General features: G+C 44.3%; 1 protein-coding gene across 3 annotated transcripts in view; it reads left to right on the top strand.

The window, feature by feature from the left end:
• The window catches only part of DCC (DCC netrin 1 receptor), a gene marked incomplete at its 5' end in the record, with an annotated part of 954,207 nt that overhangs the window by 814,752 nt on the left and 115,419 nt on the right, over positions 1-24,036 (top strand). For 2 of the 3 annotated variants that reach the window (XM_079994682.1, XM_079994684.1), the window contains 2 exons: positions 14,015-14,110; positions 23,128-23,366. In XM_079994682.1, the coding sequence (XP_079850808.1) occupies positions 14,015-14,110; positions 23,128-23,366 (335 nt within the window). The remainder of the gene's footprint in view (positions 1-14,014; positions 14,111-23,127; positions 23,367-24,036) is intronic. The other variant, XM_079994683.1, reaches the window with a different exon arrangement.

Raw genomic sequence — 24,036 nt, 5'->3', positions numbered from 1 at the left:
CATCGATTCCAAACCTTATATGCCACATGCAGACTACTTATTTTCCCCAAGCTTGGTTAAGCTTTACGCTCTTCAACGGATGCACTAAAGTTGCAATGCACTGTGGGAGTTGTAAAGGTTCATGTCTCCACAGGGGGTTTGACTTCCTTTTAAGTGTGTTCAGGCTCCAGCCTGCCTTTAAAAGGCCTTGGCATTTGGCTACGAGGCATTCGGGATGTCTCTTGTGTGAGAAATTGGAGAGCAGGTGTGAGGTAGGATGGGCTGACATCTTAAAAGCTACCTTAAAGATGGGATTTACTGTTAATCTCTTGAACTGCATTAGTATAATGTGCCTGATGGTTTAGCGAAGCAGAGAGAATTTATAACGAGAGCCCGGCTCCCTAATTTTAAGGTCTTCCGTTGGAAGGCATCTGTGTCCATCAGCACACAAAAAGACCTCTGAAATCTATCATAGTATCAGAACGACATCTTCTTAATAGCATGTAGTTCAAGGAAGGGTTACCTCCCTCATGCCCTCAGCCTCACGAAATGTGTTTGCCGAAGAGCCATCAAGGCTTTTCGGGTGTCCAGGCATCTTGTTGATGTAATAACTCACTGGAGACTTGGCCTTTTGGAAAGTCTTTGAGCAGTGCAGTGCTGACATGAAGTGTTAATATCCACCTCACTGGAAAGCGACACCTGGGTCAACTTCCCTATTACTCATCAGTCCAAGAGCAATTCCCTCGCACGAAGTATAAATCATGCTTGGATTGAGCTTGGGAAACTGTTGGAGGGGAATAAGAATAACAGGTTATGCCAGGGGGTCAGAGACAAGTAGGACTGGTTCCAGCTGGATGCAGGAGGTTGGGTACTTATCTCCTCCACACACATGCACAAGCACACCCATTGGCTAGGTTTGACAGGTGGGCAGGGTCACTACCTGTCAACACAATAGCATCAGGTGACTCGTTTTTGCCTGTACAGTGGTACCTTGGGTTACATACACTTCAGGTTACAGACGCTTCAGGTTACAGACTCCGCTAACCCAGAAATAGTGCTTCAGGTTAAGAACTTTGCTTCAGGATGAGAACAGAAATCGTGCTCCGGCGGCGCGGTGGCAGCAGGAGGCCCCATTAGCTAAAGTGGTGCTTCAGGTTAAGAACAGTTTCAGGTTAAGAAAGGACCTCCGGAATGAATTAAGTACTTAACCTGAGGTACCACTGTACTTAAGATCTGTGGTCTAAACCACTGAGACTCTTGGGCTTGCCAATCAGAAGGTTGGTGGTTCAAATCCCCAAGACGGGGTGAGCTCCCATTGCTCGGTCCCAGCTCCTGCCAACATAGCAGTTCGATAGCACACCCAAAAGTGCAAGTAGATAAATAGGTACTGCTCCGCCTGGAAGGTAAACTGCATTTCTGTGCGCTGCTCTGGTTCGCCAGAAGCGACTTAGTCATGCTGGCCATGTGACTCGGAAAAACTGTCTGTGGACAAACGCCAGCTCCCTTGGCCTGTAAAGCGAGATGAGCGCCACAACCTCAGAGTTGTCTGCGACTGGACTTAACTGTCAGGAGTCCTTTACCTTTTTTTTAAGATCAGCTGAGTGCCACACAGCTCTCTGTGGTGCAGCTGCATCTTTATCTGCCCCCCACCTGATCATATGACATCTGTTTTGGTGCAGGTGGCTTGGCTAAAAGGCCTTTCAGTTCACTTGGGTACTGAAGTGGGTATAGCCCAGACAGGGATTTGACATGTCCATAAGAACTAGACTTCAATTTTCCATACTTTCTAAATTTGCCACAATTCTTAAAAGAGAACCATTTCAGTTTAAGAATACCATAGAATCTGTGCAATATGTCGACCAGCTGTACTTGGAAGCCTGCCCAGGTTTCACACACACATGCAAATTGCTATGCAAGTTGTTGGTTACAGTGAGTGTATACAAACAGAATGGCATCCATCTGGCTTTTGCAGAGGCCCTCAATGCAGAATGAGTGATGTGTCCGTGTGCATTTCTAATGCCATAAGGAAATAACTCCAACAACTCGGTTCCAAACTGGATTCAGTAAACTGGGCCATTATCTGTAAAAATGAGGAAATAACTTGTCCCCTCCTCTAATTCAGTTCTGCCTTTAGATCCTGTCACAGCCTCAGTAGCATCATCTGCAGCACAATGGGGTCTGAGTGCCTCAGCCCATCTCCCAAAAATGTTTTCAGTGCTGCCAAGCCACACCGCGCCTCCTCTTTCATTTCCCTCCCTCTGTCCTATAAATGTAGGGACTCTATGAAATATAGGGATCCTGAGAAGTGTATTTTTTCCCAAGGCCATCCAAATAACCACTCTTCCTCTGGAAAATAAGCTACTGTTGCACCCTTCAGGTATTTGGATAGTGTGTTAAATATGTGAAGGGATGAACATGCTAGATGTTCCCTGGTGGGCTTTGTTGACACCAACCACAAATTTCAGGGTGACTGCCTGAAGCAGGGAGGTTCCCCACACATTGTAGGACCCTGCAATTTGGTGTAGATCCCTGCATATTTAACACTCAATTTGAGTGTCAGAAGACAGCTCCAGTTTCCATAACTTTGTTGCTAAGGAGTTGGGTTTCCTGTGAAATCTATATTTTCTGGGATATTCCATTTATTGGCAGCATTTAAATTTGGCAGGCAGATAACAATTTTGGTGCTCTTCTGGACAGAGTCATATTCTGAACCGGGGAAGTACAGATTTTGGGGTGCTGCAAGCCATCGACAGCAAAAGAGAAAGGTGTTAGGGCAGGGGCAATCATGGAAGATGGAGGTGAGATGTTTGGGCTTGAAGCTATAGCAAGTCTTGAACTGCTGACCTGAGATGTGTCAAGTGGAGATTTGACTGGTTCTTGCTAAATAAGGGAACCGCAGGGAGTCCAGCCAGCAGCATGCCAGAGCAGTTTTGTGGGCACTCCCCAGACCTTAAAGGCTTCTGTGGACTAGCTCTCCCACACTCTACTCTCAAGCCAGAGGGATTAAAATGTGTCCAAGTCAAAGATGCATGCTAGGCCCAGGTACCAATTACTCAACAGGATCCTAACTAAGATATGCACAATTTAGAGCAGGTTCCTGGGGGACATTAGGTGTGCCTAGGCATGCTTAAGGAATTTGATCTTTGTGAATTCTGATGCAAACGGACCTGAGCCTTGCCTCTTGGGCTGATGAACAGATGGGAACATAATTGTCTTTTGAATATTGCACCCTTCTGAATTTTGCAATGCAATTCTCAGCTTTAGAAATGTACCAACATGTGAATGGGTGAATAAGGGGAAAGTACATTTTAAAGTGCAAACATTAAGAGAAAACACCTTTTTTTTAATAAACAGATGCTATTATTATTATTATTATTATTATTATTATTATTAACCATCCCTTTACCTTAAGGTCCCAGGGTGAGTCACGACAACCCAAAATACAGCATTGAAAACAGTTTTTAAAACTTACAATTAGAAGGGGAAAAAAACTCACCAAAAATGGGATGAGCCGGAAAGGTGTTGGGTTTTTTAAAAACCTACTTAGAGGTTTTATTACAATCCAGTAGTACATACATTTTGTTAAATAAAAACAAAAATGTGCATTTTGTAAGAAAACCACTTTTTTTAAAAGTTCAAAAATATATATAGTGTCCTGTGGTTTGTTTGAATTTCAAATAAAAACCATGGTAGTGCAGAAACAAGATGGGATGGATTTATGAATGAACACGTGCAATGTTGCCATGGCCCTAAAATAGACTCATCCTTCCATCCCTGGGTGCAACTAGGCCCATGAAAATGAAGGGGCTTTGCTGGCTGTACTTAACTCTGCATCAGTCCTGGGTTTATCTATTGTCTGTTTCTCCAGGCCTTGTAGGAAAGGTATTTGCCTCTGTATTGGCTTTGCATTAATCCCAAACTATAATAGAACAAAAAAAAGATGAGGTCAGATTTTAAAGAGGGGTTTAATTAACAGAGATTATGCCTTCCTGAGAGGCAGGATTATTTCAGAACTCTGTTCAGGCAGGGCGCTGTGCAAGATGGAAGAAGGAAGCATCGCAGAAGCAGACTCTTGCTGTGGTTCAAGGCAACAAGGGAAATTAACTGCTTTGGCGAACATGACCATGATAGGAGGTTAATGCTATGTTAATACTGCATTTAAAAGAAAAAAATAATAATGAGAACTGCTAATGTGATTAAAGGCAGCTAATAGGATTAAAAAGGTTCTTTAAAGGGGGATATGTTCTTAAGGTGGGCTCTGTGTCATTCTTGACTTATTGTGCACCTGCTCCAGGTGGCCGGTGGGGGTGGGGGGCAGGACACTGCCCCCCCCCCGAAAACCCACTCCTCAGTGCCAAACTTCCTAAACCCTGTTTGCAAAAGAGTTGGTATGATGAAATGGACCATTGTCAGCCTTGGATTTTGCATACCACATGAGAGATCTTTTGTAGTCAAGAGAGGGTTTGACAACAAAACATGTCCTTTGGCTAGAAAAGATGCTTGAGTCCCTGCAGTAACCCAAAGTGAGTTCTGATACCTGCAGGCAAATGTGTTTAGGGAAGATGGACTGGGGTTGAAGGATGACCTCCTAGGTGGAAGGGAGATGATGGTGATAGAAACTAGTGCTTAGAATAGGGGTCAGCAAACTTTTTCAGCTGGGGGCCAGTCCACTGTCCCTCAGACCTTGTGGGGGACTGGACTATTTTGCAAATAAAAATGAATGAATTTCTATGCCCCACAAATAACCCATAGATGTATTTTAAATAAAAGCACACATTCTACTCATGGAAAAACACCAGGCAGGCCCCACAAATAACCCAGAGATGCATTTTAAATTAAAGGACACATTCTACTCATGTAAAAACATGCTGATTGCTGGACTGCCCTCAGGCTGGATTTAGAAGGCAATTGGGCCAGATCTGCCCCAACAACACCGCCCCGGGCCTTAATTTGCCTACCCATGGCTTAGAAATTGTCATTGAGTTTGCTTTTCCCTCCTTCCTCCTACTCTCCTTTCCTTTCATGCCATGTGCATCAGATTATAAATTTGCATCTGTGAAATTTGTAAGCCACTCTAGGAGCCTTCCTGTTGAATTTTGTTTTGGCTTGAAGAGTGGGACAAGAGTGCTTTAAATAAATAAATTAATAAATAAACAGCTTGATGGAGTACACTGGTGGCAGACTCCTCTCCCTAATGACCTCCCAGCCATTAAAGGTGTTTGTTGAAATTTCTCTTACAGAGGGACGGGATGAGTTTTTGAGTGCAGCCATGTTGCTATAGAGACAGCAGGTCTGTGTTTGTGGCTGTTGAGGATTCAAAACAGCTAACCTCACCCACCCAGCTCTTCGTATGTTCATTTGTGGGAGGCAACCCTGGGCAAATTCATTCTGTGCAAATCACATCCTTAGTCGGAAAGTTAATAGTGGAAATTCTATGAATATATCTCTGCATCCATCTCCATGAATACCAAATCGTTTCTGCTTGGCCAATAAGGCTGCAGTGAATGCCAATGGAATGAATAATGCTGCGAAAATGATCTGTTCGCCCTCAAGTGTTGTGAATGGATAACTGCTCTGGTAATTCATGAAGCCTTAAAAAAAAAAGTTTCACTCCCCCCCCCTTTTTTTTTTTTGGCAAGGAGCACGCCATCCATCTCATTAGTAACATTAACCAAATGTATCCGTGTAGAACATAAAAGTAATTACAAAATATGGGGGCAGGGAATCATTAAGCAGTATTGTAAAATAAGTAATATTGATTCATTTGGCATTTGAATAATAGGATTAATCATCCTGAGCATGTCTGGGATTATAAATTGGAATGAAATATGGAATTCTGAACCAAGGGTGTCAGTCTCGCAAGCTCTCCAGATCTAGTCTAGCTAAGTACTGCAGTAAATGCCAGACTCTAAGCATCATGGACTAGGCATGATGTCAAGCGTGTTGGATCCTTGATCCAGTGGTTGCCTGCCATCAGTGACTCCTATATTGTACACTAGGGGGAAACTCATACGCTGCAAAGATGGATACACTGTGCCTTGAAAACTTAACCTTCCAATGCTGAGTACCCCCATCATTCTCTGCCCATCAGGTGGTGGTGGGAAGGTCATATGTATCACTAATCGTGCAACTACCTTGAATTATATCTTGGCAAAGGGAGGCAAGAAGGTAATGCTAGGTTTTCCCAGTGCAGTCATAGACACAGAACAGCCTGGCCTCAGGGTCTGAAGTACAGTTGAGGAACCTCTGATATTATCATAGCTGTCAACTTTCCCTTTTTTTGCGGGAAATTCCCTTATTCCAGCACCGTTTCCCGCTGCTTCCCGCTGCTATCCTGGATTGTTAGATATCCCGTAGACTGTCCCCGAAACAGGTGAGGCTGCTGATCCTTTATTTTCAAGGCTGCTGATCCCTTATTTTCAAATCTTAAAGTCAACAGCTATGGATATTATTTATACGCCACCCATATGACAGGGTTTCCCCAGCCACTCTGAGCGGCTCCCAACAGAATACTAAAAATACAATAAAACATCAATCATTAAAAACTTCCCTAAACAGGGCTGCATTCAGATTTCTTCTAAAAGCCAGATAGTTGTTTATTTCCTTGACATCTGATGGGAGAGCGTTCCACAGGGTGGGCACCACTACCAAGAAGGCTCTCTCCCTGTAACCTCACTTCTAGCAGTCAGGGAACTGCCAGAAGGCCCTTGGAGCTGGACCTCAGTGTCCAGGCTGCAAGAACTCCACGTGACATGGGACAGATAAAGCCATGGCTGTATAGGAAAAATTGGGAGCCTTAGAGCGTGCTCCCAGTCTTCTTTTGCAACCTCAGTTTGCATTGGGTGCTTCTTAACTGTCGGTGCCAATTGTAAGCTGCCCTGATTTGCCCAGAGACTTGTTACCATGTTATGATGGTAGGTGATTGATAGGCAAAGAGCTCCACCCACTTCTCAAATGTGGCCAATGGAAGGTTGACATCACTTGGATCTGGTCCACTGCCCAACCGTGATTCCCCACCTCTGTCATGAAGGCTCATGAGGCTGCCATGTTGCTGAAGCTAAGCTGGTCTGGGACATTGCCTTGCTGGGTGCTAGCCTGGAAGCTGGGCAGCTAAAGAGAGATTTGCTTGTAATTAAGTTAATTAAATAGTTTGCTTTGCCTCACAATACAGTATTAAGCAAGCTGAGGAGCCAGCTAGGTCAATGGGTATTACAGACATGTCCCACTCAAGAATTTAAGAAATTTAGAGATATCATAGTCATAGATGATCTCCAAATAACACCATATTAGAATTTGTAGTTCTGAGAAGCCTATTACCAGGAGCCAAGGGGAAGCAGCAAGAGAAGGTGTGAGGAAGGTGAACAATTTGAATTTATTTATTATCCCTCTTCCCTTACTGTTAGCTGCCTGTCGCTAGCAGGCTTCCTCCTCTGTATGCTCATAAAAGCTGGATCAGGGCCAATGCTATCTGGGTAAAGGAATAAAAATGATTCATCTGCAAATATTTGGCAGCAATCCCTGGGTATTTTTGCTTTGTAGGGTTGGTTGCATGCATGATCTTCAGCTATTTTTTGCCTCCCTGATGCCCCAATATTTATATATACTTTCACCTTCTGATCTGTGCTACAAGAATGAGTGGGTGAATGTTGCATCATTGACACCCACTATTTTCTTAAAATGGATATGTCTTGCTTTGTTTCGCTTGGTATTTTTTGTGAGTTTTTGGCCAGCAATACTACAGCCTTATCCAAACCAAAATTAAGCAATTTGACTAAATATGTCCCCCATTGTGAAGCTCCTTGCTTAACCTCCTCACTGAAATTATGGGATGTACAGCAAATCCAGTGAGTTGAATGGGATTCCCAGGTAAATGTGCACAGCATCACAGCCATTAAAAAAAGTTTATCTTTTATCAGAATTGTGCCCAAGTTATTTGTATTACATGTTATTAAACTTCTAAAGCCAAATACAAAAATAAATAACAATGGGGGGGGGGACCAACTGTCCAGTGAGTTAGTTAAATATGTATGCAGGAATCTGCTTCAGACTTAATCAGACCATTGGTCCATCATGTGCGGTACTGTTTATGCTAACTAGTCATAGCTCTCCAAGGTTTTAGGCAGGGAACACTCCCTGGCCTTCTTGGAGATGCCAGGATTGAACCCAGGCCCTTCTGCATACAAAACAGAGCTACAACCTTTCCCTGCAGTTGAGCACCACAAAATATTATTTGCTGGATGTGGATAATTCTCGTTTGATGATGATAGTGATTTTCATTAGTACAACACTTTGTAAATTATAATCATTTCTTCTGTCATGCTCCAGTGAAATATGCGGCGCCCAAGAGTTAAGTCAAGGGAATCCACATTATTTAGGCAGCTGAGCACTTGAGAAGATCTCAGTATTAGTAAGAAGGAAAGTAGGAGGAGGTAGGAGGAGGAGTTATGCTAAGACTAGACCATGTCATTACAGAGGGGGCAGGTTTAGTCGTTGTCTGAGGACTATTCCTGCCTCCGGGTCTGGTCCTGACCGGATGGATACTAGAATCAGCAAGGGATACCCACATGACCTGAAGGTGCTGCTGTGCAATGCCAGGTCAATGATTCATAAGACCACTGCCATCCATGACTTGATCATGGATGGAGGACTTGACCTGGCATGTGTAACAGAGACTTGGTTGGATGAATCAGATGGGCCTGTCCTTGCCGCTGCTTGTCCACCAGGTTTCTCTTACACACAGCAACCCAGGTCATGTGGGTGGGGAGGGGTGGGGTTGCAGTGATTTTTAGGAAGTCATTAGTTTGCACCAGGCGTCCTATTGGGAAGACCCAGTTTTCTGAGTGCATGTTCTGGAAGTTGGGCAATAGGAGCAGTACAGGATTCATTTTGGTGTACCGACTTCCCCGCTGCACCAAGGATTCCCTACCCGAGCTGCTTCAGGTTGTGGCGGATGTTCTCCTGGAGACACTTAGCTTGGTCGTCCTAGGGGATTTTAACATCCATGCCGACACGACCTTACAAGGGGCCGCTCGGGACTTCGTGGAAAGCATGGCCTCCATGGGGCTGTCCCTGAATAAGTCTGGCCCAACCCATAGCCGCAGACATGCCTTGGACCTGGTGTTTACCTCTATGGATGTTGGTGATCTGACACTAAGTAAAAGCGAAACGAAAGAAGTGCCATGGTCAGATCACTTCCTGGTGCAACTGGACTTCTCTGCGACCCATCCCCTCTGCAGGGAGGTGGGACCGATTCGGATGGTCCGCCCCCACCACTCAATGGATCCAAATGGTTTCCAGAGAGTGGTAGGGGATACTTTATCCCATGTTGATGGCCTTTCAGCTGATTCCCTGGTGGCCCGCTGGAATGTTGAGTTAACCAGGGCTATTGATTGTTTGGCTCCGAAGCACCCTCTCCGATTGCATGGAGCCCGGGCAGCCCCGTGGTTTTCCATGGATCTGAGGGCAATGAAACAATCATTGAGACGGCTAGAGCGCCAGTGGCAGATAACTCATTCCGAATCTGACCGGACAAAGGTTAGAGCTCAACGTCGAGCCTGCCAAGTGGCGATAGCGACAGCGAAGAAGAATTTCTTCACCGCCTCTATTGCATCTGCAGAAAACAGCAGCAGGAGACTTTTTCAGGTGGTTCACAGTTTAGCGGAACCACCTGCAACATCGTGGCCCAGTATGGGCCACATGTTCTCCTGCAATGATTTTGCAAAGTTTTTTGCAGATAAAATCGCTCAGATTCAGGAAGAAGTAGACTCCACCGTGGGAGCAGGGCCGGGGCGGGAGAGTGCTAGAGTTTTGTCTAGTCAAGTTGAGTGGGATCAATTCCAATCTGTTACCTCCGAGGATGTGGACAGGCTGCTTGGACGAGTGAAACCAACCACCTGTCTCCTGGATCCTTGCCCATCCTGGCTTATAAAAGCTAGCCGGGAAGGACTGGACGATGGGCTTCGTGGGGTGGTGAATGCTTCCCTCCGTGAGGGAGCCTTCCCAGACCCGCTGAAAGAGGTGGTTATTAAACTGCTTCTTAAAAAACCATCTTTAGATGCGTCCACAATGGCCAACTATCGCCCAGTCTCAAATCTTCCATTCCTGGGCAAGGTGATTGAGCGAGCGGTTGCTGAACAACTCCAGGCACGCCTGGAAGAAGCGGACCATTTGGATCCCTTCCAGTCGGGATTCAGGCCTCATCATGGGACTGAAACTGCCTTGGTCGCACTGGTTGATGATCTCCGGCGGGCTAGGGACAAAGGTGAGAGCTGTTTCCCAGTTCTGCTGGATCTCTCAGCGGCGTTTGATACCATCGACCATAACATCCTTCTGGACCGTCTTGAAGGGCTGGGAGCTGGGGGCACTGTCCTACAGTGGTTCCGCTCCTTCCTCCTGGGCCGTGTTCAGAAAGTGGTGGGGGGGGATGAGTGTTCAGACCCCTGGGCTCTCACTTGTGGGGTGCCTCAAGGTTCTGTCCTCTCCCCCATGCTTTTCAACATTTACATGCAGCCTCTGGGAGAGATCATCAGGAGGTTTGGGCTGGGTGTTCATCAGTATGCGGATGATACCCAGCTCTACCTCTCTTTTAAATCAGAACCAGTGAAGGCGGTGAAGGTCCTGTGTGAGTGTCTGGAGGCGGTTGGAGGATGGATGGCGGCTAACAGATTGAGGTTGACAGAAGAACTGTTTTTGGGGGACAGGAGGCGGGCAGGTGTGGAGGATTCCCTGGTCCTGAATGGGGTAACTGTGCCCCTGAAGGACCAGGTGCGCAGCCTGGGAGTCATTTTGGACTCACAGATGTCCATGGAGGCACAGGTCAAATCTGTGTCCAGGGCAGGTGTTTACCAGCTCCATCTGGTACGTAGGCTGAGACCCTATCTGCCTGCGGACTGTCTCGCCAGAGTGGTGCATGCTCTGGTTATCTCCCGCTTGGACTACTGCAATGCACTCTACGTGGGGCTACCTTTGAAGGTGACTCGGAAACTACAACTAATCCAGAATGCGGCAACTAGACTGGTGACTGGGAGCGGCCGCCGAGACCATATAACACCAGTCTTGAAAGACCTACATTGGCTCCCCGTACGTTTCCGAGCACAATTCAAAGTGTTGGTGCTGATGTTTAAAGCCCTAAACGGCCTCGGTCCAGTATACCTGAAGGAGCGTCTCCACCCCCATCGTTCTGCCCAGATGCTGAGGTCCAGCGTCGAGGGCCTTCTGGCGGTTCCCTCATTGCGAGAAGCAAAGCTACAGGGAACCAGGCAGAGGGCCTTCTCGGTAGTGGCGCCCACCCTGTGGAACGCCCTTCCAGCAGATGTCAAAGCGATAAACAACTACCTGACATTCAGAAGACATCTTAAGGCAGCCCTGTTCAGGGAAGTTTTTAATGTGTGATATTTTACTGTATTTTTGGTTTCTATGGAAACCGCCCAGAGTGGCTGGGGAGGCCCAGCCATATGGGCGGGGTATAAATAATAAATTATTATTATTATTATTATTATTATTATTATTATTATTATTAAAGTTTAAAAGTGAACATTACTGATATAGCTCCTCTCCTGAAGGAAGAATTAACGGGTCAAGAGACTTGATCACTCAGTAACCAGGCAGGTAGCAATTAACAATAATCTAAAAGTTATATTGCCCCAGTAACATAGCATGTCTGTGATGTGAATGGAAATAAAGAAGACGCTCTTGTACTTGGTTTGTCAAGGTTGTGGCTACACTCATGCTAAAAGTAGCAACATGTGTAAGCCGAGCTCTTACTGTTGAGAATTCTGATGGCTTTCCCCAAGAGATAAGCAGCACCAATGCTGGAAGGAATTATCAAGTTCCTAGCCACTTCTCCCCTTCATTCCACTTTCTTTATTTCTTCTTTACTGGCATTTGGAAGAAAAGGAGCAAGGATGATCAGCTGTTAACAGAGATATAAGAATATAAGGATAGATCACTGATGGGGAAAAGCAACCTTCTCTTCCTATCTCCAATGATGGCTTCATGAGAGCCAGTGTGGTATAGTGGTTAAGAGCAGTAGTCTTGTAATCTGGGGAACCGGGTTTGATTCCCCACTCCTCCACATGCAGCTGCTGGGTGATCTTGGGCTAGTCTCTCTTTGAAGTCTCTCAGCCTCACTCACCTCACAGAGTGTTTGTTGTGGGGGAGGAAGGGAAAGGAGATTGTTAGCCGCTTTGAGACTCCTTCGGGTAGTGATAAAGCGGGATATCAAATACAAACTCCTCTTCTTCTTCAGAATTCTCAACTGGAAATTCCTAGCTCATGTCTGAGAAATTCTCTCATGGTGAGTGTAACATGTAGCCAGGTTCTAAACAAACCCAGTCAGTTTATATTACACCGAGTTGAAGCCAGGTCCCCATGTGTAGCAGCCTTCCAGGAGTTGCCACCAGACTTGAACTTCCTTTTCTCCCTTTCAGCCCTAGGACTGCAGAATTGTTATGCAGCCACCAGGTCACATGACTAAAGGGCTGCATTTAATTCGTTTGGGTGCAAACTGTGTTGTTGGCATCCATCTGTCTTGAGAGACAGTGGAGTGTGCCTCTGGGCGTGAAGTCAAACTGCTGTGTTAACAACACTGAAGTGACCTCCCTGGGGTGCAAGCCTGGGCAGTGTGTGTGGAAGTCATGGGCTGCCCAGATAACAAGACCCACCCCTCTCAACCTTGCTGATGTGGTCCAAAGGAAAGCAGAATAATACATTTGGCGCCAGCTTGACTGCAGGAGTTGCTAGAAGGAGGCACACGAGGCAAAATCTAACCATTTTAGGGACTCTAGTCTGGATTTGTGTAGGCTTTTCTCCTTAGGCTTTTCTTCTCCCGAAGATTTGGCACAAGGCAGTGGAGGTTTAGGATCAGAGTTGTCCTTCTCCTAGATGGACTCCCTTCCTAAGTTGATGAGCCCCATCTGCCCCTCACTTCCCTCTACAGCCCATTCAGAAATCATCTTCTTGACCATTAGACCCACTCTTGGTCTTATTTAGCAACTTGCACTTGTTTAGCAAGTACAAGGAATGTTTCTTACCGCCCACTTTTTATTCAGTATTTACAGAGAGAGGCTTTGGGACACAGCCTCCTGGATATTGGCGTTGTCCCGAGTGAACCTCCACCCCACCCTGTCTCTCCCACTTCTTCATTTGTCATCCCTGTGGGTGCTGACAAGCGCCCTCTGCCTTTGAGCTCTTTGCTCTCCTACTTTCAAGGTGTGCCAGGTTCTAGGAGAGGGAGGGTCTGGAATGCTTTCCAAACACACTGTATCCATAGCTGTCTCTCCCCTGGTGCTTCCTCCTCCTCCTCTCCCATTATTTCCCAACTTTCCCCCTCATCCCCCTCTGATCTGTGATCTCTCTCAAACCCCTGTTGTAATTCTGAGCTGTCTTCCTCTTCTCTGGAAGGGTCAGGCTGGGGAGGCAGTCTCCACCATTCCTCCTCTGCCCAGACCCTGACAAAAAACTATTATATCTTTTTTTAAAAAATTATAAGATTTTCAGAGCACTTTATATATGCCTAATGCATGTTTGAACTAAAGAGCACTAGGCCTGGTGTAAAGCAGTTAATTTGTCATCTTTTGGTCTTCCACTGAGATCCAGTGCCGAGGGCCTTCTGGTGGTTCCCTCGCTACGAGAAGCCAAGTTACAGGGAACCAGGCAGAGGGCCTTCTCGGTAGTGGCACCTGCCCTGTGGAAAGCCCTCCCAGCAGATGTCAAAGAGAACAACAACTACCAGACTTTTAGAAGACATCTGAAGGCAGCCCTGTTTAGGGAAGCTTTTAATGTTTAATAGGTTATTGTATTTTAGTGTTCTGTTGGAAGCCTCCCAGAGTGGCTGGGGAAACCCAGCCAGATGGGCAGGGTATAAATAATAAATTATTATTAATTGTTTTTATTATTATTCCATGAGAGCTCTTGCCAAGGGTCCTGTCTGCATCCTGCAAGTCCCTTTGATTCTTCAGCTGTATATTAGATGGTTGCCAAAATCTGCTTTCAGGCCATTAATTCCAGCTGTGTTGTGTCTGTGCTTCTCCTACAGAACCAAGTTCCCACTACGTCATATCTTTGAAAGCCTTTAACAATGCTGGGGAGGGAGTCCCGCTTTATGAGAGTGCCACTACCAGATCTCTGACAGGTGAGTTGGAATGCTTGGCTGATATGTTTGCCCATTTCTATCGCTAACTCTCTCGTAGCAACGCATGTGCTTAGGAAGCAGGGGATGTCTATGTAAGGTGAGTTGATGCGTTTTTAATTGGATTACCTGCACCGATGAGTGTAATGCACTAGGCTGGGTGTGGTGAACTTTAAAAGTTGAGAGAGTGTGTCAGGACTGGCTCAGAAATGCATGAGCATTGCTTTCAGGTGCATGACTGTGCTGACCCCATAGCACTACATCTGAGATGGCATCGTGCAATATAAATGTAGCTGTGTTACATATCTGTGATGACTTAGCCACACATGAAAACAGCTTTTTAGCTTCACAGGGTTCCTTTTCATCAGAAAAGACAAGAATGCTGAAGGGAGGGGGAAACCTGTGGTCCTCCAGATATTGTTGGGCTAAAGCTCACATCATCCCTGGCCATTGGGCATGCTGACTGGGGTGGATGGAAGTTGGAGTCCCCTGCTGTCTGGAGGACCACAGGTTCCCCATTTCTGATTAAGGCCATTCTTGCATTGCATGCAAAACAGAAGAAGAAGCAGATGACTTGTTCCAAGGATGTTGCATGGGAGAATGGCATGGGGCAAAGCCTTGTGCTGGATCATTCACAGTACTGAATGCATGTTCATTCACACCTTAAGTTTGGTTCTTGAGCAATAAGCTATAAATGCCAGAATAGAATAGGTACCTGAAAGGGGGAAGGATGTTCTTCTCCTGTTCTTTGGATGCACAACCAATGATTCCCTACATCTATCATGTAGAACTGATGGGGGAACCCCGAATCACTGTGCATTGTGTGAGCTGTGTATCAATATGCATTGGAGATGGTCTACACAGCCTGCCTTCCATTCTTCAAGTCTACTGAACTATAATCCTTTTACAAGACTCCACACACCCATGTCTTAGATTATGTCTGGGGATGGAAGTGGAGATGGAGAAAAGAGTCACCACAGCCTGAAATCCCGTGTTTCACCCAGACCATCATCTTTCATTGTCCTACAGCCTCAAAGTAACTGTAACCCTTGCAAGTTTCCAAGATGAAAAGAGGAGCTGCATGGTGTGTCTGCCTTCTTTGCTCCAAATGGATTGCAAATATATCCCTTTGCCATAACCATCTCCCCCCCCCCCCCCATGATTCTCTTTTGCCTCTGAGGTCACAAGTGGGGAAACCATGTGTGCAACTGTTTATTAAGGTATTTCTATGCCACCCTTCACCGCAGGAGACTCATCGCAGTGTGAAAGCGAAATTAAATTCAACAAAACACAAATACAGTCATTACAACCAAGCCTCATAAAAAAGCTGCATAGCAAATACAGCAACAGTGTCTTATGAACTGGCTTGACCCATCACACCCCTCCCCTCCACCTCTAAAAGTCAGATGAAAGAGGTGTGTCTTCACCTGTGGCTGACACAAAGGCACTGTAGGGGCAAGGTACAGCTTAGGGGACGATGGATTTGACTCAGCAGACCTTTGTTTTTTATCACTAAATTAGAGAATCCATGCAGTGCCCAGTTGCCCAGTGCTCTTTGATAAGGACAAGTACTTACAATGCTGTAAAATGTGAGCTGAATAAATTACTGAAGCTGTTAACACCTGTGGAAATAGTTGTATTTATTATTTACTATAAATATTAGTTGCTTTCCTCACAAAAGGGGCCCAAAGCAACTTGTAAAAATGGCTGAATTATAAAGACACACAAGCCTCTCCTTTCTCTTGCACCAACCTAGCCCCACCAAGTTAGGACCTGTATCCTAACTTGAATCTGAAGCCTACAGGGGAGAAGCTCCATAGAGTAACTCTCCTCCTGTTAGAAGGAATGCTGCTTTATTGCATTCTTTCATCAGCATTTCTTTCAACACAAATATTATTCTTCCAGAATAATAAAAGACATTGGTGAAGTCTCTGAAATTGGCAACCTCAAGAGTTGTCATCTCTCTTACCCCAGCACATGTTGTCTCTGTGTTGGTGGGAAGAAATGTCCCCACTCATTTCCATGGAGAACCTTCTTGTATCTATGTAGAATGGGTTTCTCAATTAGGATCAATGTGTGTGCACCCATGAACACACACACACACAGACACACAGAGTGAGAGAGAGAGAGTGTGTCATGGTGCAGACATGAAAACATCCCAGCTTCCAGGCTAAAGGTAAAGGTAAAAGGACCCCTGACCGTTAGGTCCAGTCGCGGACAACTCTGGGGTTGCAGCGCTCATCTTGCTTTATTGACCGAGGGAGCCGGCGTACAGCTTCCAGGTCATGTGGCCAGCATGACTAAGCTGCTTCTGGCGAACCTGAGCAGCGCATGGAAACGCTGTTTACCTTCCCACTGGAGCGATACCTATTTATCTACTTGCACTTTGACGTGCTTTCGAACTGCTAGGTTGGCAGGAGCAGGGACCGAGCAACGGGAGCTCACGCCATTGCGGGGATTCGAACTGCCAACCTTCTGATCAGCAAGCCCTAGGCTCTGTGGTTTAGACCACAACGCCACCCACGTCCCTTGCTTCCAGGCTATGAAGTAACAATTGAAGGGAAAATTTGCAAAGTCATGGTTCCCGTACTTTGAACTCAGGGATTATATGAGCCCTGAAAGAACAGTTACGATGCTGAGAGGCTCCTTAATTTTGTTGCCCCTGCTGAAGGACCTCTTCCTCCCATGTATAGAAAGACCCCCTCCATAAATGTAATTCACTTTCTGTGACTAAACGTTACTTCCATTTTATGGAGTAAAACATTAGGATTCAGGCTATAGTATATTAACAAATTCTGTAATACTATTCTATTCTACTAATATATAGTGAAAAACTTAAGATTGGAGAAAAGGGGTGTTAAGTCTTTGGCCAGCTTCATCCATTACCATTACCTTTACATATGGATGGTAATTTCATCCAATGAGGTTCCTCTTTACAGATGTTATGGTGGTAGCATGGGGTTCAGTTCCACTGAAGCAAATGTGAATCAATCATTCTTCTTTCAGGGCATAAAAACCTGACCTTGCATGGATATTTTGGGATGGCAGTGGCAACCGACTCTGATCAAATTGACTCTGTGCGATGTCAACTGTTCCTTTGTCTAGATTTAAATTGAAGGACCAGTGACAGAGCAAAATGAAATGATTATACCTCTCAGAAATGATTACATTTGTGCTGCTGGCTATAAACTCCAGGCAGCCTTGTGACAATGTTCTCTAGTTGAGCAGTTTTACTTTTCAAAATGCCAGATCTGGGCATAATTTGAATATGTAAAGGCCACATTAGAAGAATTCTAACACTGTCGCCCCTCCAGAAATGGGTTTTTGTCATTCCCCCTATCATTTATAAGTTTTGCTAGGTTGAAAATAATCTGCCACAGCCAGCAAAAGTCAGAGACACAGACAAGGGTCGGGCAGAGAGGTTGTACTTTGAGATGATATATTAGTACTAATTTAAGACACTGCCAGTTTTGCTCAGCTTTGAATAGCAATCAGAACCATCCACATCCTTTCTGAAGCATCATCTTCCTTCCATGCACATTTCCAGGCTGCTACTGAATGACACTAGAGGTGAAGTATTGGGTTCTAAGCCACAGAATCAGTGTGCAATAGAAAATATCATTCAAGGGGATGTGAGAGCTCAGTGATGTCTGCTGAGATATAAGCTCCATAAAACTCGATGGAATTTACTCTGAAGAAAGTGTGTATTTGACAACAGCTTCAGTGAGCTAACACAGTGCAATGGCTAGGTGTACTGGGAGCCCCCAGTGATACTCAACTCTGACACGAACTCTTAATAGGTAGTCTTAAGCAAACCACTCTTTCTTAGTCTCTCCCCTCCATCACCTTAAAGATGGTGATAACCATGACCTGTTGTAAGCATTACTAAGACAATGTATGAGAAGTGCTTTGAGCATTCCAACATGCCTTACAAATCTTAAAAATTATATCATATTTCCCCCCACTGGAGCAACATGTATAATTTGGTAGACAATTGTCATCTTTCCTCGTGCAAAACCTATCTTGTTCAGAACTTTCCTAAAGTAGAGGAAAGTCAAGTCACTGAGAGCAAAGCAAGAAAGAACAGACTGAATAACAGAACACTAAGGTTGTTCATGAGGAATAGCTGGACCAAATTATAGCATGTTAGCTCCAAGTGGCAAACCATTCATTGCACCTATGAGTTTTGTGAAGTATTCCCATTTTAAAAAAAAAAAGTATTGGAAATCATAAAGAGAGAAAATCTATTATGTTTTCCAATCTTCACCCTTAAAAAAAACCCTCTCCTAAGAATAAAGTGATCCATACTCTAATAACTTCAGTATGTGGTGGTTTTCCATTGTAAATGCAACTTCTCCACTCCGGTGATTGCAAAGGTCGCCTCTCCCTCTTCTGTGCATGCAGGTTTTGAATCACAAAATGATCTAAGGTTAACTTTTTCTTTTAAAGGTTTTTTGAAGTACATGGTTCTATCAACAGTTGTGTGCCTAACCAGTGAATTGTTATTGTTATTGCTGTTGTTGTTAAAAATGTGGAATATAATCCCTACCAGAGAGTAGGGGACTGCAGGACAGGGAGTTGAATATGGCCCCCAGTCCTCTAGGTCTCTCTTGAGGCCACACCCAGTTCTCAAATAATGGCTCTTGTTTGCCTGAAGGATGGATGTTTAAGTGTGTAGAAAGCTCTGGAATGTAGTCTTCTGTACCAAGGTAAGAATCACACCCATTGCTCTAGCTACCATTGCCTCCGTCCCCACCTATTTTAGTCTCTAGCCCCACCGAGCATTGGTACTTGGCCCTTGAAAGGATGTCCCTTCAGGAATGTGGACCTCAGGTGGTGTCTGTGAGGAACACAAAGGAGAAATGAAATAGCCTTATAGAGGCTACGTCTTCTTCCACAAAAGGCCACTGAGATGAGCATCTTCTTAGTTCGATAAATCTGGACATGGGGCAGAGTGTTGTACATCACATCCTTGAAGTTACTTTCCCAGCCTCTTTTAGTAGCTTGTAAAAATCCTTGTGAACCTTTGTAGGTTAGACTTTTATATACATACATATTTTAAGCTGCGTCAGCAGGATTCAGCATCAACATCAGGACTCATTTTTGCAACACTGAGAGTAGCAGCAAAAAAATAGAAGCTCTCAGTATAAATAATGTCTTACCCTCCCCACCCCTAATGGGCCAATTTTCCCTGTAACTGTGGCCCACTGAGAGACAGTGTGGTTAGAGTGCTGCAGATCAAATCTCCATTCAAATGCAAAAGCTCATTAGGAGATCTTGAACAATTACCTCTCTTGGTTTAACCTACTAAAGAGGGTTGATAGTGAAGGTAATTGGTCACAGAGTGACCATAACCTCCTTTGCACATCTGAGAACAAAAGGAATGTCTTCAAGGTCAAAGGATGTGTTTTCCAGATTGGCTGATCCCAAGCATAAATTAAGAAATTGACAGCCATGTGTGGATGCAAAGGAGGACTTGCTTAAGGATTCAGGGGCTCTTTGGCAAGAGATCACTAGCGTATTTCCTTAAACTTGACAGGGCGTACAAATGGAGAAAGATTCCTTCAGTATAGAGCACAGAGTCTCCGGCAAACCCTCAATATGATACGGATGACTCTGGAGGAACAGAATTGTACCACAATGCAGTGAGAACCCAGGGAAGACACAGACCATACCAGAGATACTTTCACTGCCTCCATTTCCCCACAAGAAGCTCAGCTGGTTCCCTGGTGAACCTTGAGCCCTTGGCCAATGATGAATCATGCAAGCCCCAAGCACTGGCTCTGGTGTGAAAATGTGTGTGGTCAAAACAACAAACAAAATGAGAAACCATGCTCCATTTTCTTTCACTGAGAGCACACAATTACTAAATGTCAGCTGTCAATGTGCCAACATCAACGAGTGACAATATTCTGGGGAAGGAAATGGTTCAAGTTTTTAGGGTCCTCTTTTTTCAAACACCAGTGGACAAGGGTGCCAACTTGAATAAAATATTGGGGGTCCATGTAAGCCCCACCCTACGTAACCACACATACACTTTGGGGGACCCTGGCCCCCTCAAATATTTTATGTGGGGTGAAGGGACCTTGGCCTCTAGCAGTTGGCTCCTATGCCAATGGATTAGATTACTGAGATGCCTCTGGTTTTGCTGCTTAGCAATGAAATAGCTCAAAATCCAAATCATCCCAATGGACTCCAACCATTAATATTGCTAGACTGGATTATTATTATTTTCACTGTGTCATATGCAAGAGGCCTTCAAATTGCTAGATCTCCCAAGGCAGATAAAATGTAAAAGGAAGATGTAAAGTGTTTCATATATTTAATGTACAACACACATTACCTTTTGGCTAGAGCCATGGAAACTTGCAATATTGCATCTATAAATTTTTCTATTACTTCATTTTTGAGGGTGGGAGAATGAATGTTTGGTTTACAAGTAGAACTTGAAAGCTCTAAGAACAAATGGGTAATATTCTCCATTATTCTCCAACAGAGGCATAAATCACTTTGCATAGTCTACTTGAATTTCATGCACAAATGAAAATTTGGCATGTTCTGTTCTGTACTGAAGTTTCATAAGGTAGTCCTCAAGGATGAAAAAGTGGGGAGGGGAAACCCCCACAGTAATATACCCACTCTGCCCAAATTTATGGTTCTGCATAAATTTACGATAGCATTTTTCTCTTGGGTGTTTTTATTTTTATTCAAAACACTGCTGTACTGCTTGATAATTGTTTGGAAAATTTGCAGAACTAATTGCTTTTATAAAATGCACTTTTTTAAAAAAGACATACAGCTAGATAGACAGACATAGAGGAAATGATCTAATACTCAACTAGGAAATTTCACAGATATTGATACTTTGATTTGACTTCTACAAGTATGACTCCTTATCCACTTCACCCAGAATAGTATAATGAATTTGCTAACATAAAATTCATTAGCCTAGTTCAGGTGTAATGGGATTTGATGTAATAGGAAACCAAGCTCTCAGACTTGTATACTTCCCTCTCCCCTTCTTTCTTACCTCTGGTTGTAAACTAACCACAGTGCTCTATGACATCCAAATACAGGTAACTGTGGTTAGCGAAATCTAGCCAGGATCAAAATGTAGTGTTCTGAAAGCATCATTTGATAAACAAACCACAATCTCCAGAGTTAAGCCATCACAGGAAATTGTGGTTTCTAAATTGAGGTTCATTTAAAAAAGCTGAACTGGGGACCTTTGATCTTCTCATCTGGCATATGAAAAAGGAAAAGTGTCAGGGAGACAACAGAAGCCAAAGATTGGTGCTGACACAATGTGTGGTGTAATATCCACCATTTCAAAAAAACATGCATCAAAAAGCAGAGAACTCGAGGGAGCTTCAAAACTGTAATCCAGATCTGCCAAATTCAAAAAATGTTTGAAATGCTATGCTTTTTATATATTCTGCAGTGTGTTGACAAAACCCCAGAATGTACTCTGGAGGTTGTTGGAATGTGTCAATTTGTGCCTTCAAAATGTCTGCTTCCATGGCCTAGAGATTGTCATGCCACGTAGCGCATTGTAAAGACAAAAGGCTCAGCTGAGGCCCAGAAGAAGCAGTGCTGTTTAGTCCTCAAGCAGTAGACAGACACGATTCTGAACAAATCAATTATCCATCTGTAGCCGTGAATCATTTTTAACAGCATCAAACTAACAAAAATGGATCACCATCGCAATTAGCTGCATATTCCCTAACCCTCCCCACAATTTACACATTCAACAGAGGCAAATACATTTTCCCCAAAATACACACAGCTTTACTTACCTTTTCTGAAAATTTGGATTGCGTTGTATCCAACACTGCCATTCCAGAACAGATTTCCACTCCTGCCTTGGAATATTCTTCTCCTCTCCACTGCAGCTCTCTACTGCACTTTCAGAAAGGTTACGGGACCCTCTGGAGGAGATTTGGAAGGTGTGGGGAAGGAAGAGGAAGGTGAAGTCCCAAGCAAAACATGACTTGCACAGCTTTGGATATAATCTAGTATTAATGTTTGATCCTGGTTTCATCCTGCTGTCCCAGCTGTTGTTGCTTCTCAGCACCATTTTCTTATTTTTAACTTGTCCTCACTGACCAATGGACCTTATTTACAATTTAATTTTCTGCGTGAGGTCACATTGTTCTGTTTACAAATATCATTTATCCTATCTCATCAAATGTAGTCTCATGTTGCTGTAAGCAAAATCGCTGGAATCATTACAGAATCACTGCGGAATTACTTGAATGCAGTAAGTGAGAGCAAGGCTGGTGGGTGAGGACATGGAGTAACAAAAACATCACAGAGGAGAACAGCATCACAACACAGCAGATATTTTCAATGAGCCCTGAAAGTAGTCAGTCATAAAGAGAAACGCATTTCAATGCTCAAAATAATGAGGAAAAGCAAGACAAATAGTTTTGGCTCAGGACTAATCCCCCACACATAAGCCCATACTGTTCTGACTTCCCTGAAAACAAAATGTTAAGCAGATGGTACAATGTTCAGAGAACAAATTATCGAGCAATTCTGAAAGAGAGAGGCAGTAATACAGGTAACTCTAACATGCACTGCATTTACAAAACAAGGCTTTCAAATAACTTCTGCTTTAGGACATTGTAGGGAATTTAAAAAATAACACATTGATTATGTGTTTCCTTGAAAAGGCTTGTGGATCATTCTGAAAGCACACCAAGTATTGCAACTTCACTGGGAGAAAAGAAAGCAAAATAGTGTAATGAGAATGCATATGATTATGCCTTTAATGTTGGTTTGCTCTAGACAAATTAATGTGAGTTAACTTATTGCTCATGTATTTTTCAATTAATGGCTGTTTGTTTGTTTTTCTCCTGTTCCTATATTCTCCTCCCATCATCTTTATTGCCATACATTTAACCCATTGTGATGTGTATCTCACTGGTGGCTGTTTATTTATTTGTTTCTTTGACGATGCTGTTCTTTATTTTAATTTGTGGTATGCTCATTTTTTTCTGGTGGCTTTTGTGACCCAGATCCCATTGACCCATTAGAAGTTGATTTTTATCCTTTGCTTGATGATTTCCCTACCTCAGTCCCAGATATCTCCACCCCCATGCTCCCACCAGTAGGTGTCCAGGCTGTCGCGTTAACCCACGACGCCGTGAGGGTCAGCTGGGCAGACAACTCTGTCCCCAAGAATCAAAAGACAACAGAGGTTCGGTTTTACACGGTCCGATGGAGAACCAGCTACTCTACAAGTGCAAAATACAAGGTGAAGTTTCGCTTTAGGCATAAATGGGCTTCTCTTTCTGAATCCCAACATTTGCTGAAAAAATGGGCCTGTCATGAGCTGGGCTCCACATACCCCACAGTTCCAGAAAACATGGTTTCATACTGCTGGGCAGGAATGGAGAACCTATATGGTGGTGCAGACATTATTGAACTCCAGCTTCCATTAGATCCAAGCAACAGGAATGATGGAATCTGTAACCCAACAACGTGTAGAGATTCTCCACTGCTGATGTGAAGGATTGCTTGAGAATGGAAGCCTCATGAGGCACTAATTTTCAAACTTATCTTCACACCCATAGGGACCAAAATCTTTATAGTTAAGCACTCTGAGATAATTTCAGCTTCCATTTCCACTTTCATAAACAAAACTGTCTACGCAACGCACCCCACCAGAGGCTCTGTTTTGTGGCCAAGATTAGGGGGGGCAGCAAACAACATGTGTGTATTGTGCACCATGCACCTATGATGTTATGTGCCCAGCATGCATTGTGCATAACGTTGCATCATCGGAAGGAGGACGAGCATGGAGCCCACCACAGCATGGCTTTCTCTCTTGCGGTCAGGAGGAGCTAGCCACTGAACCGCTCTGCGCTTGACTCCATGTTTGGCCTCCTCATGCCCCTCAATACTGAGAGGGCCAAAGACACTTC

This window comes from Podarcis cretensis (assembly GCF_951804945.1).
Source record: "Podarcis cretensis genome assembly, chromosome: 11".
Taxonomy (NCBI): domain Eukaryota; kingdom Metazoa; phylum Chordata; class Lepidosauria; order Squamata; family Lacertidae; genus Podarcis; species Podarcis cretensis.
The sequence above is the reverse complement of the archived record's forward strand: the minus strand, read 5'-3'. Positions and strand labels throughout refer to the sequence as shown.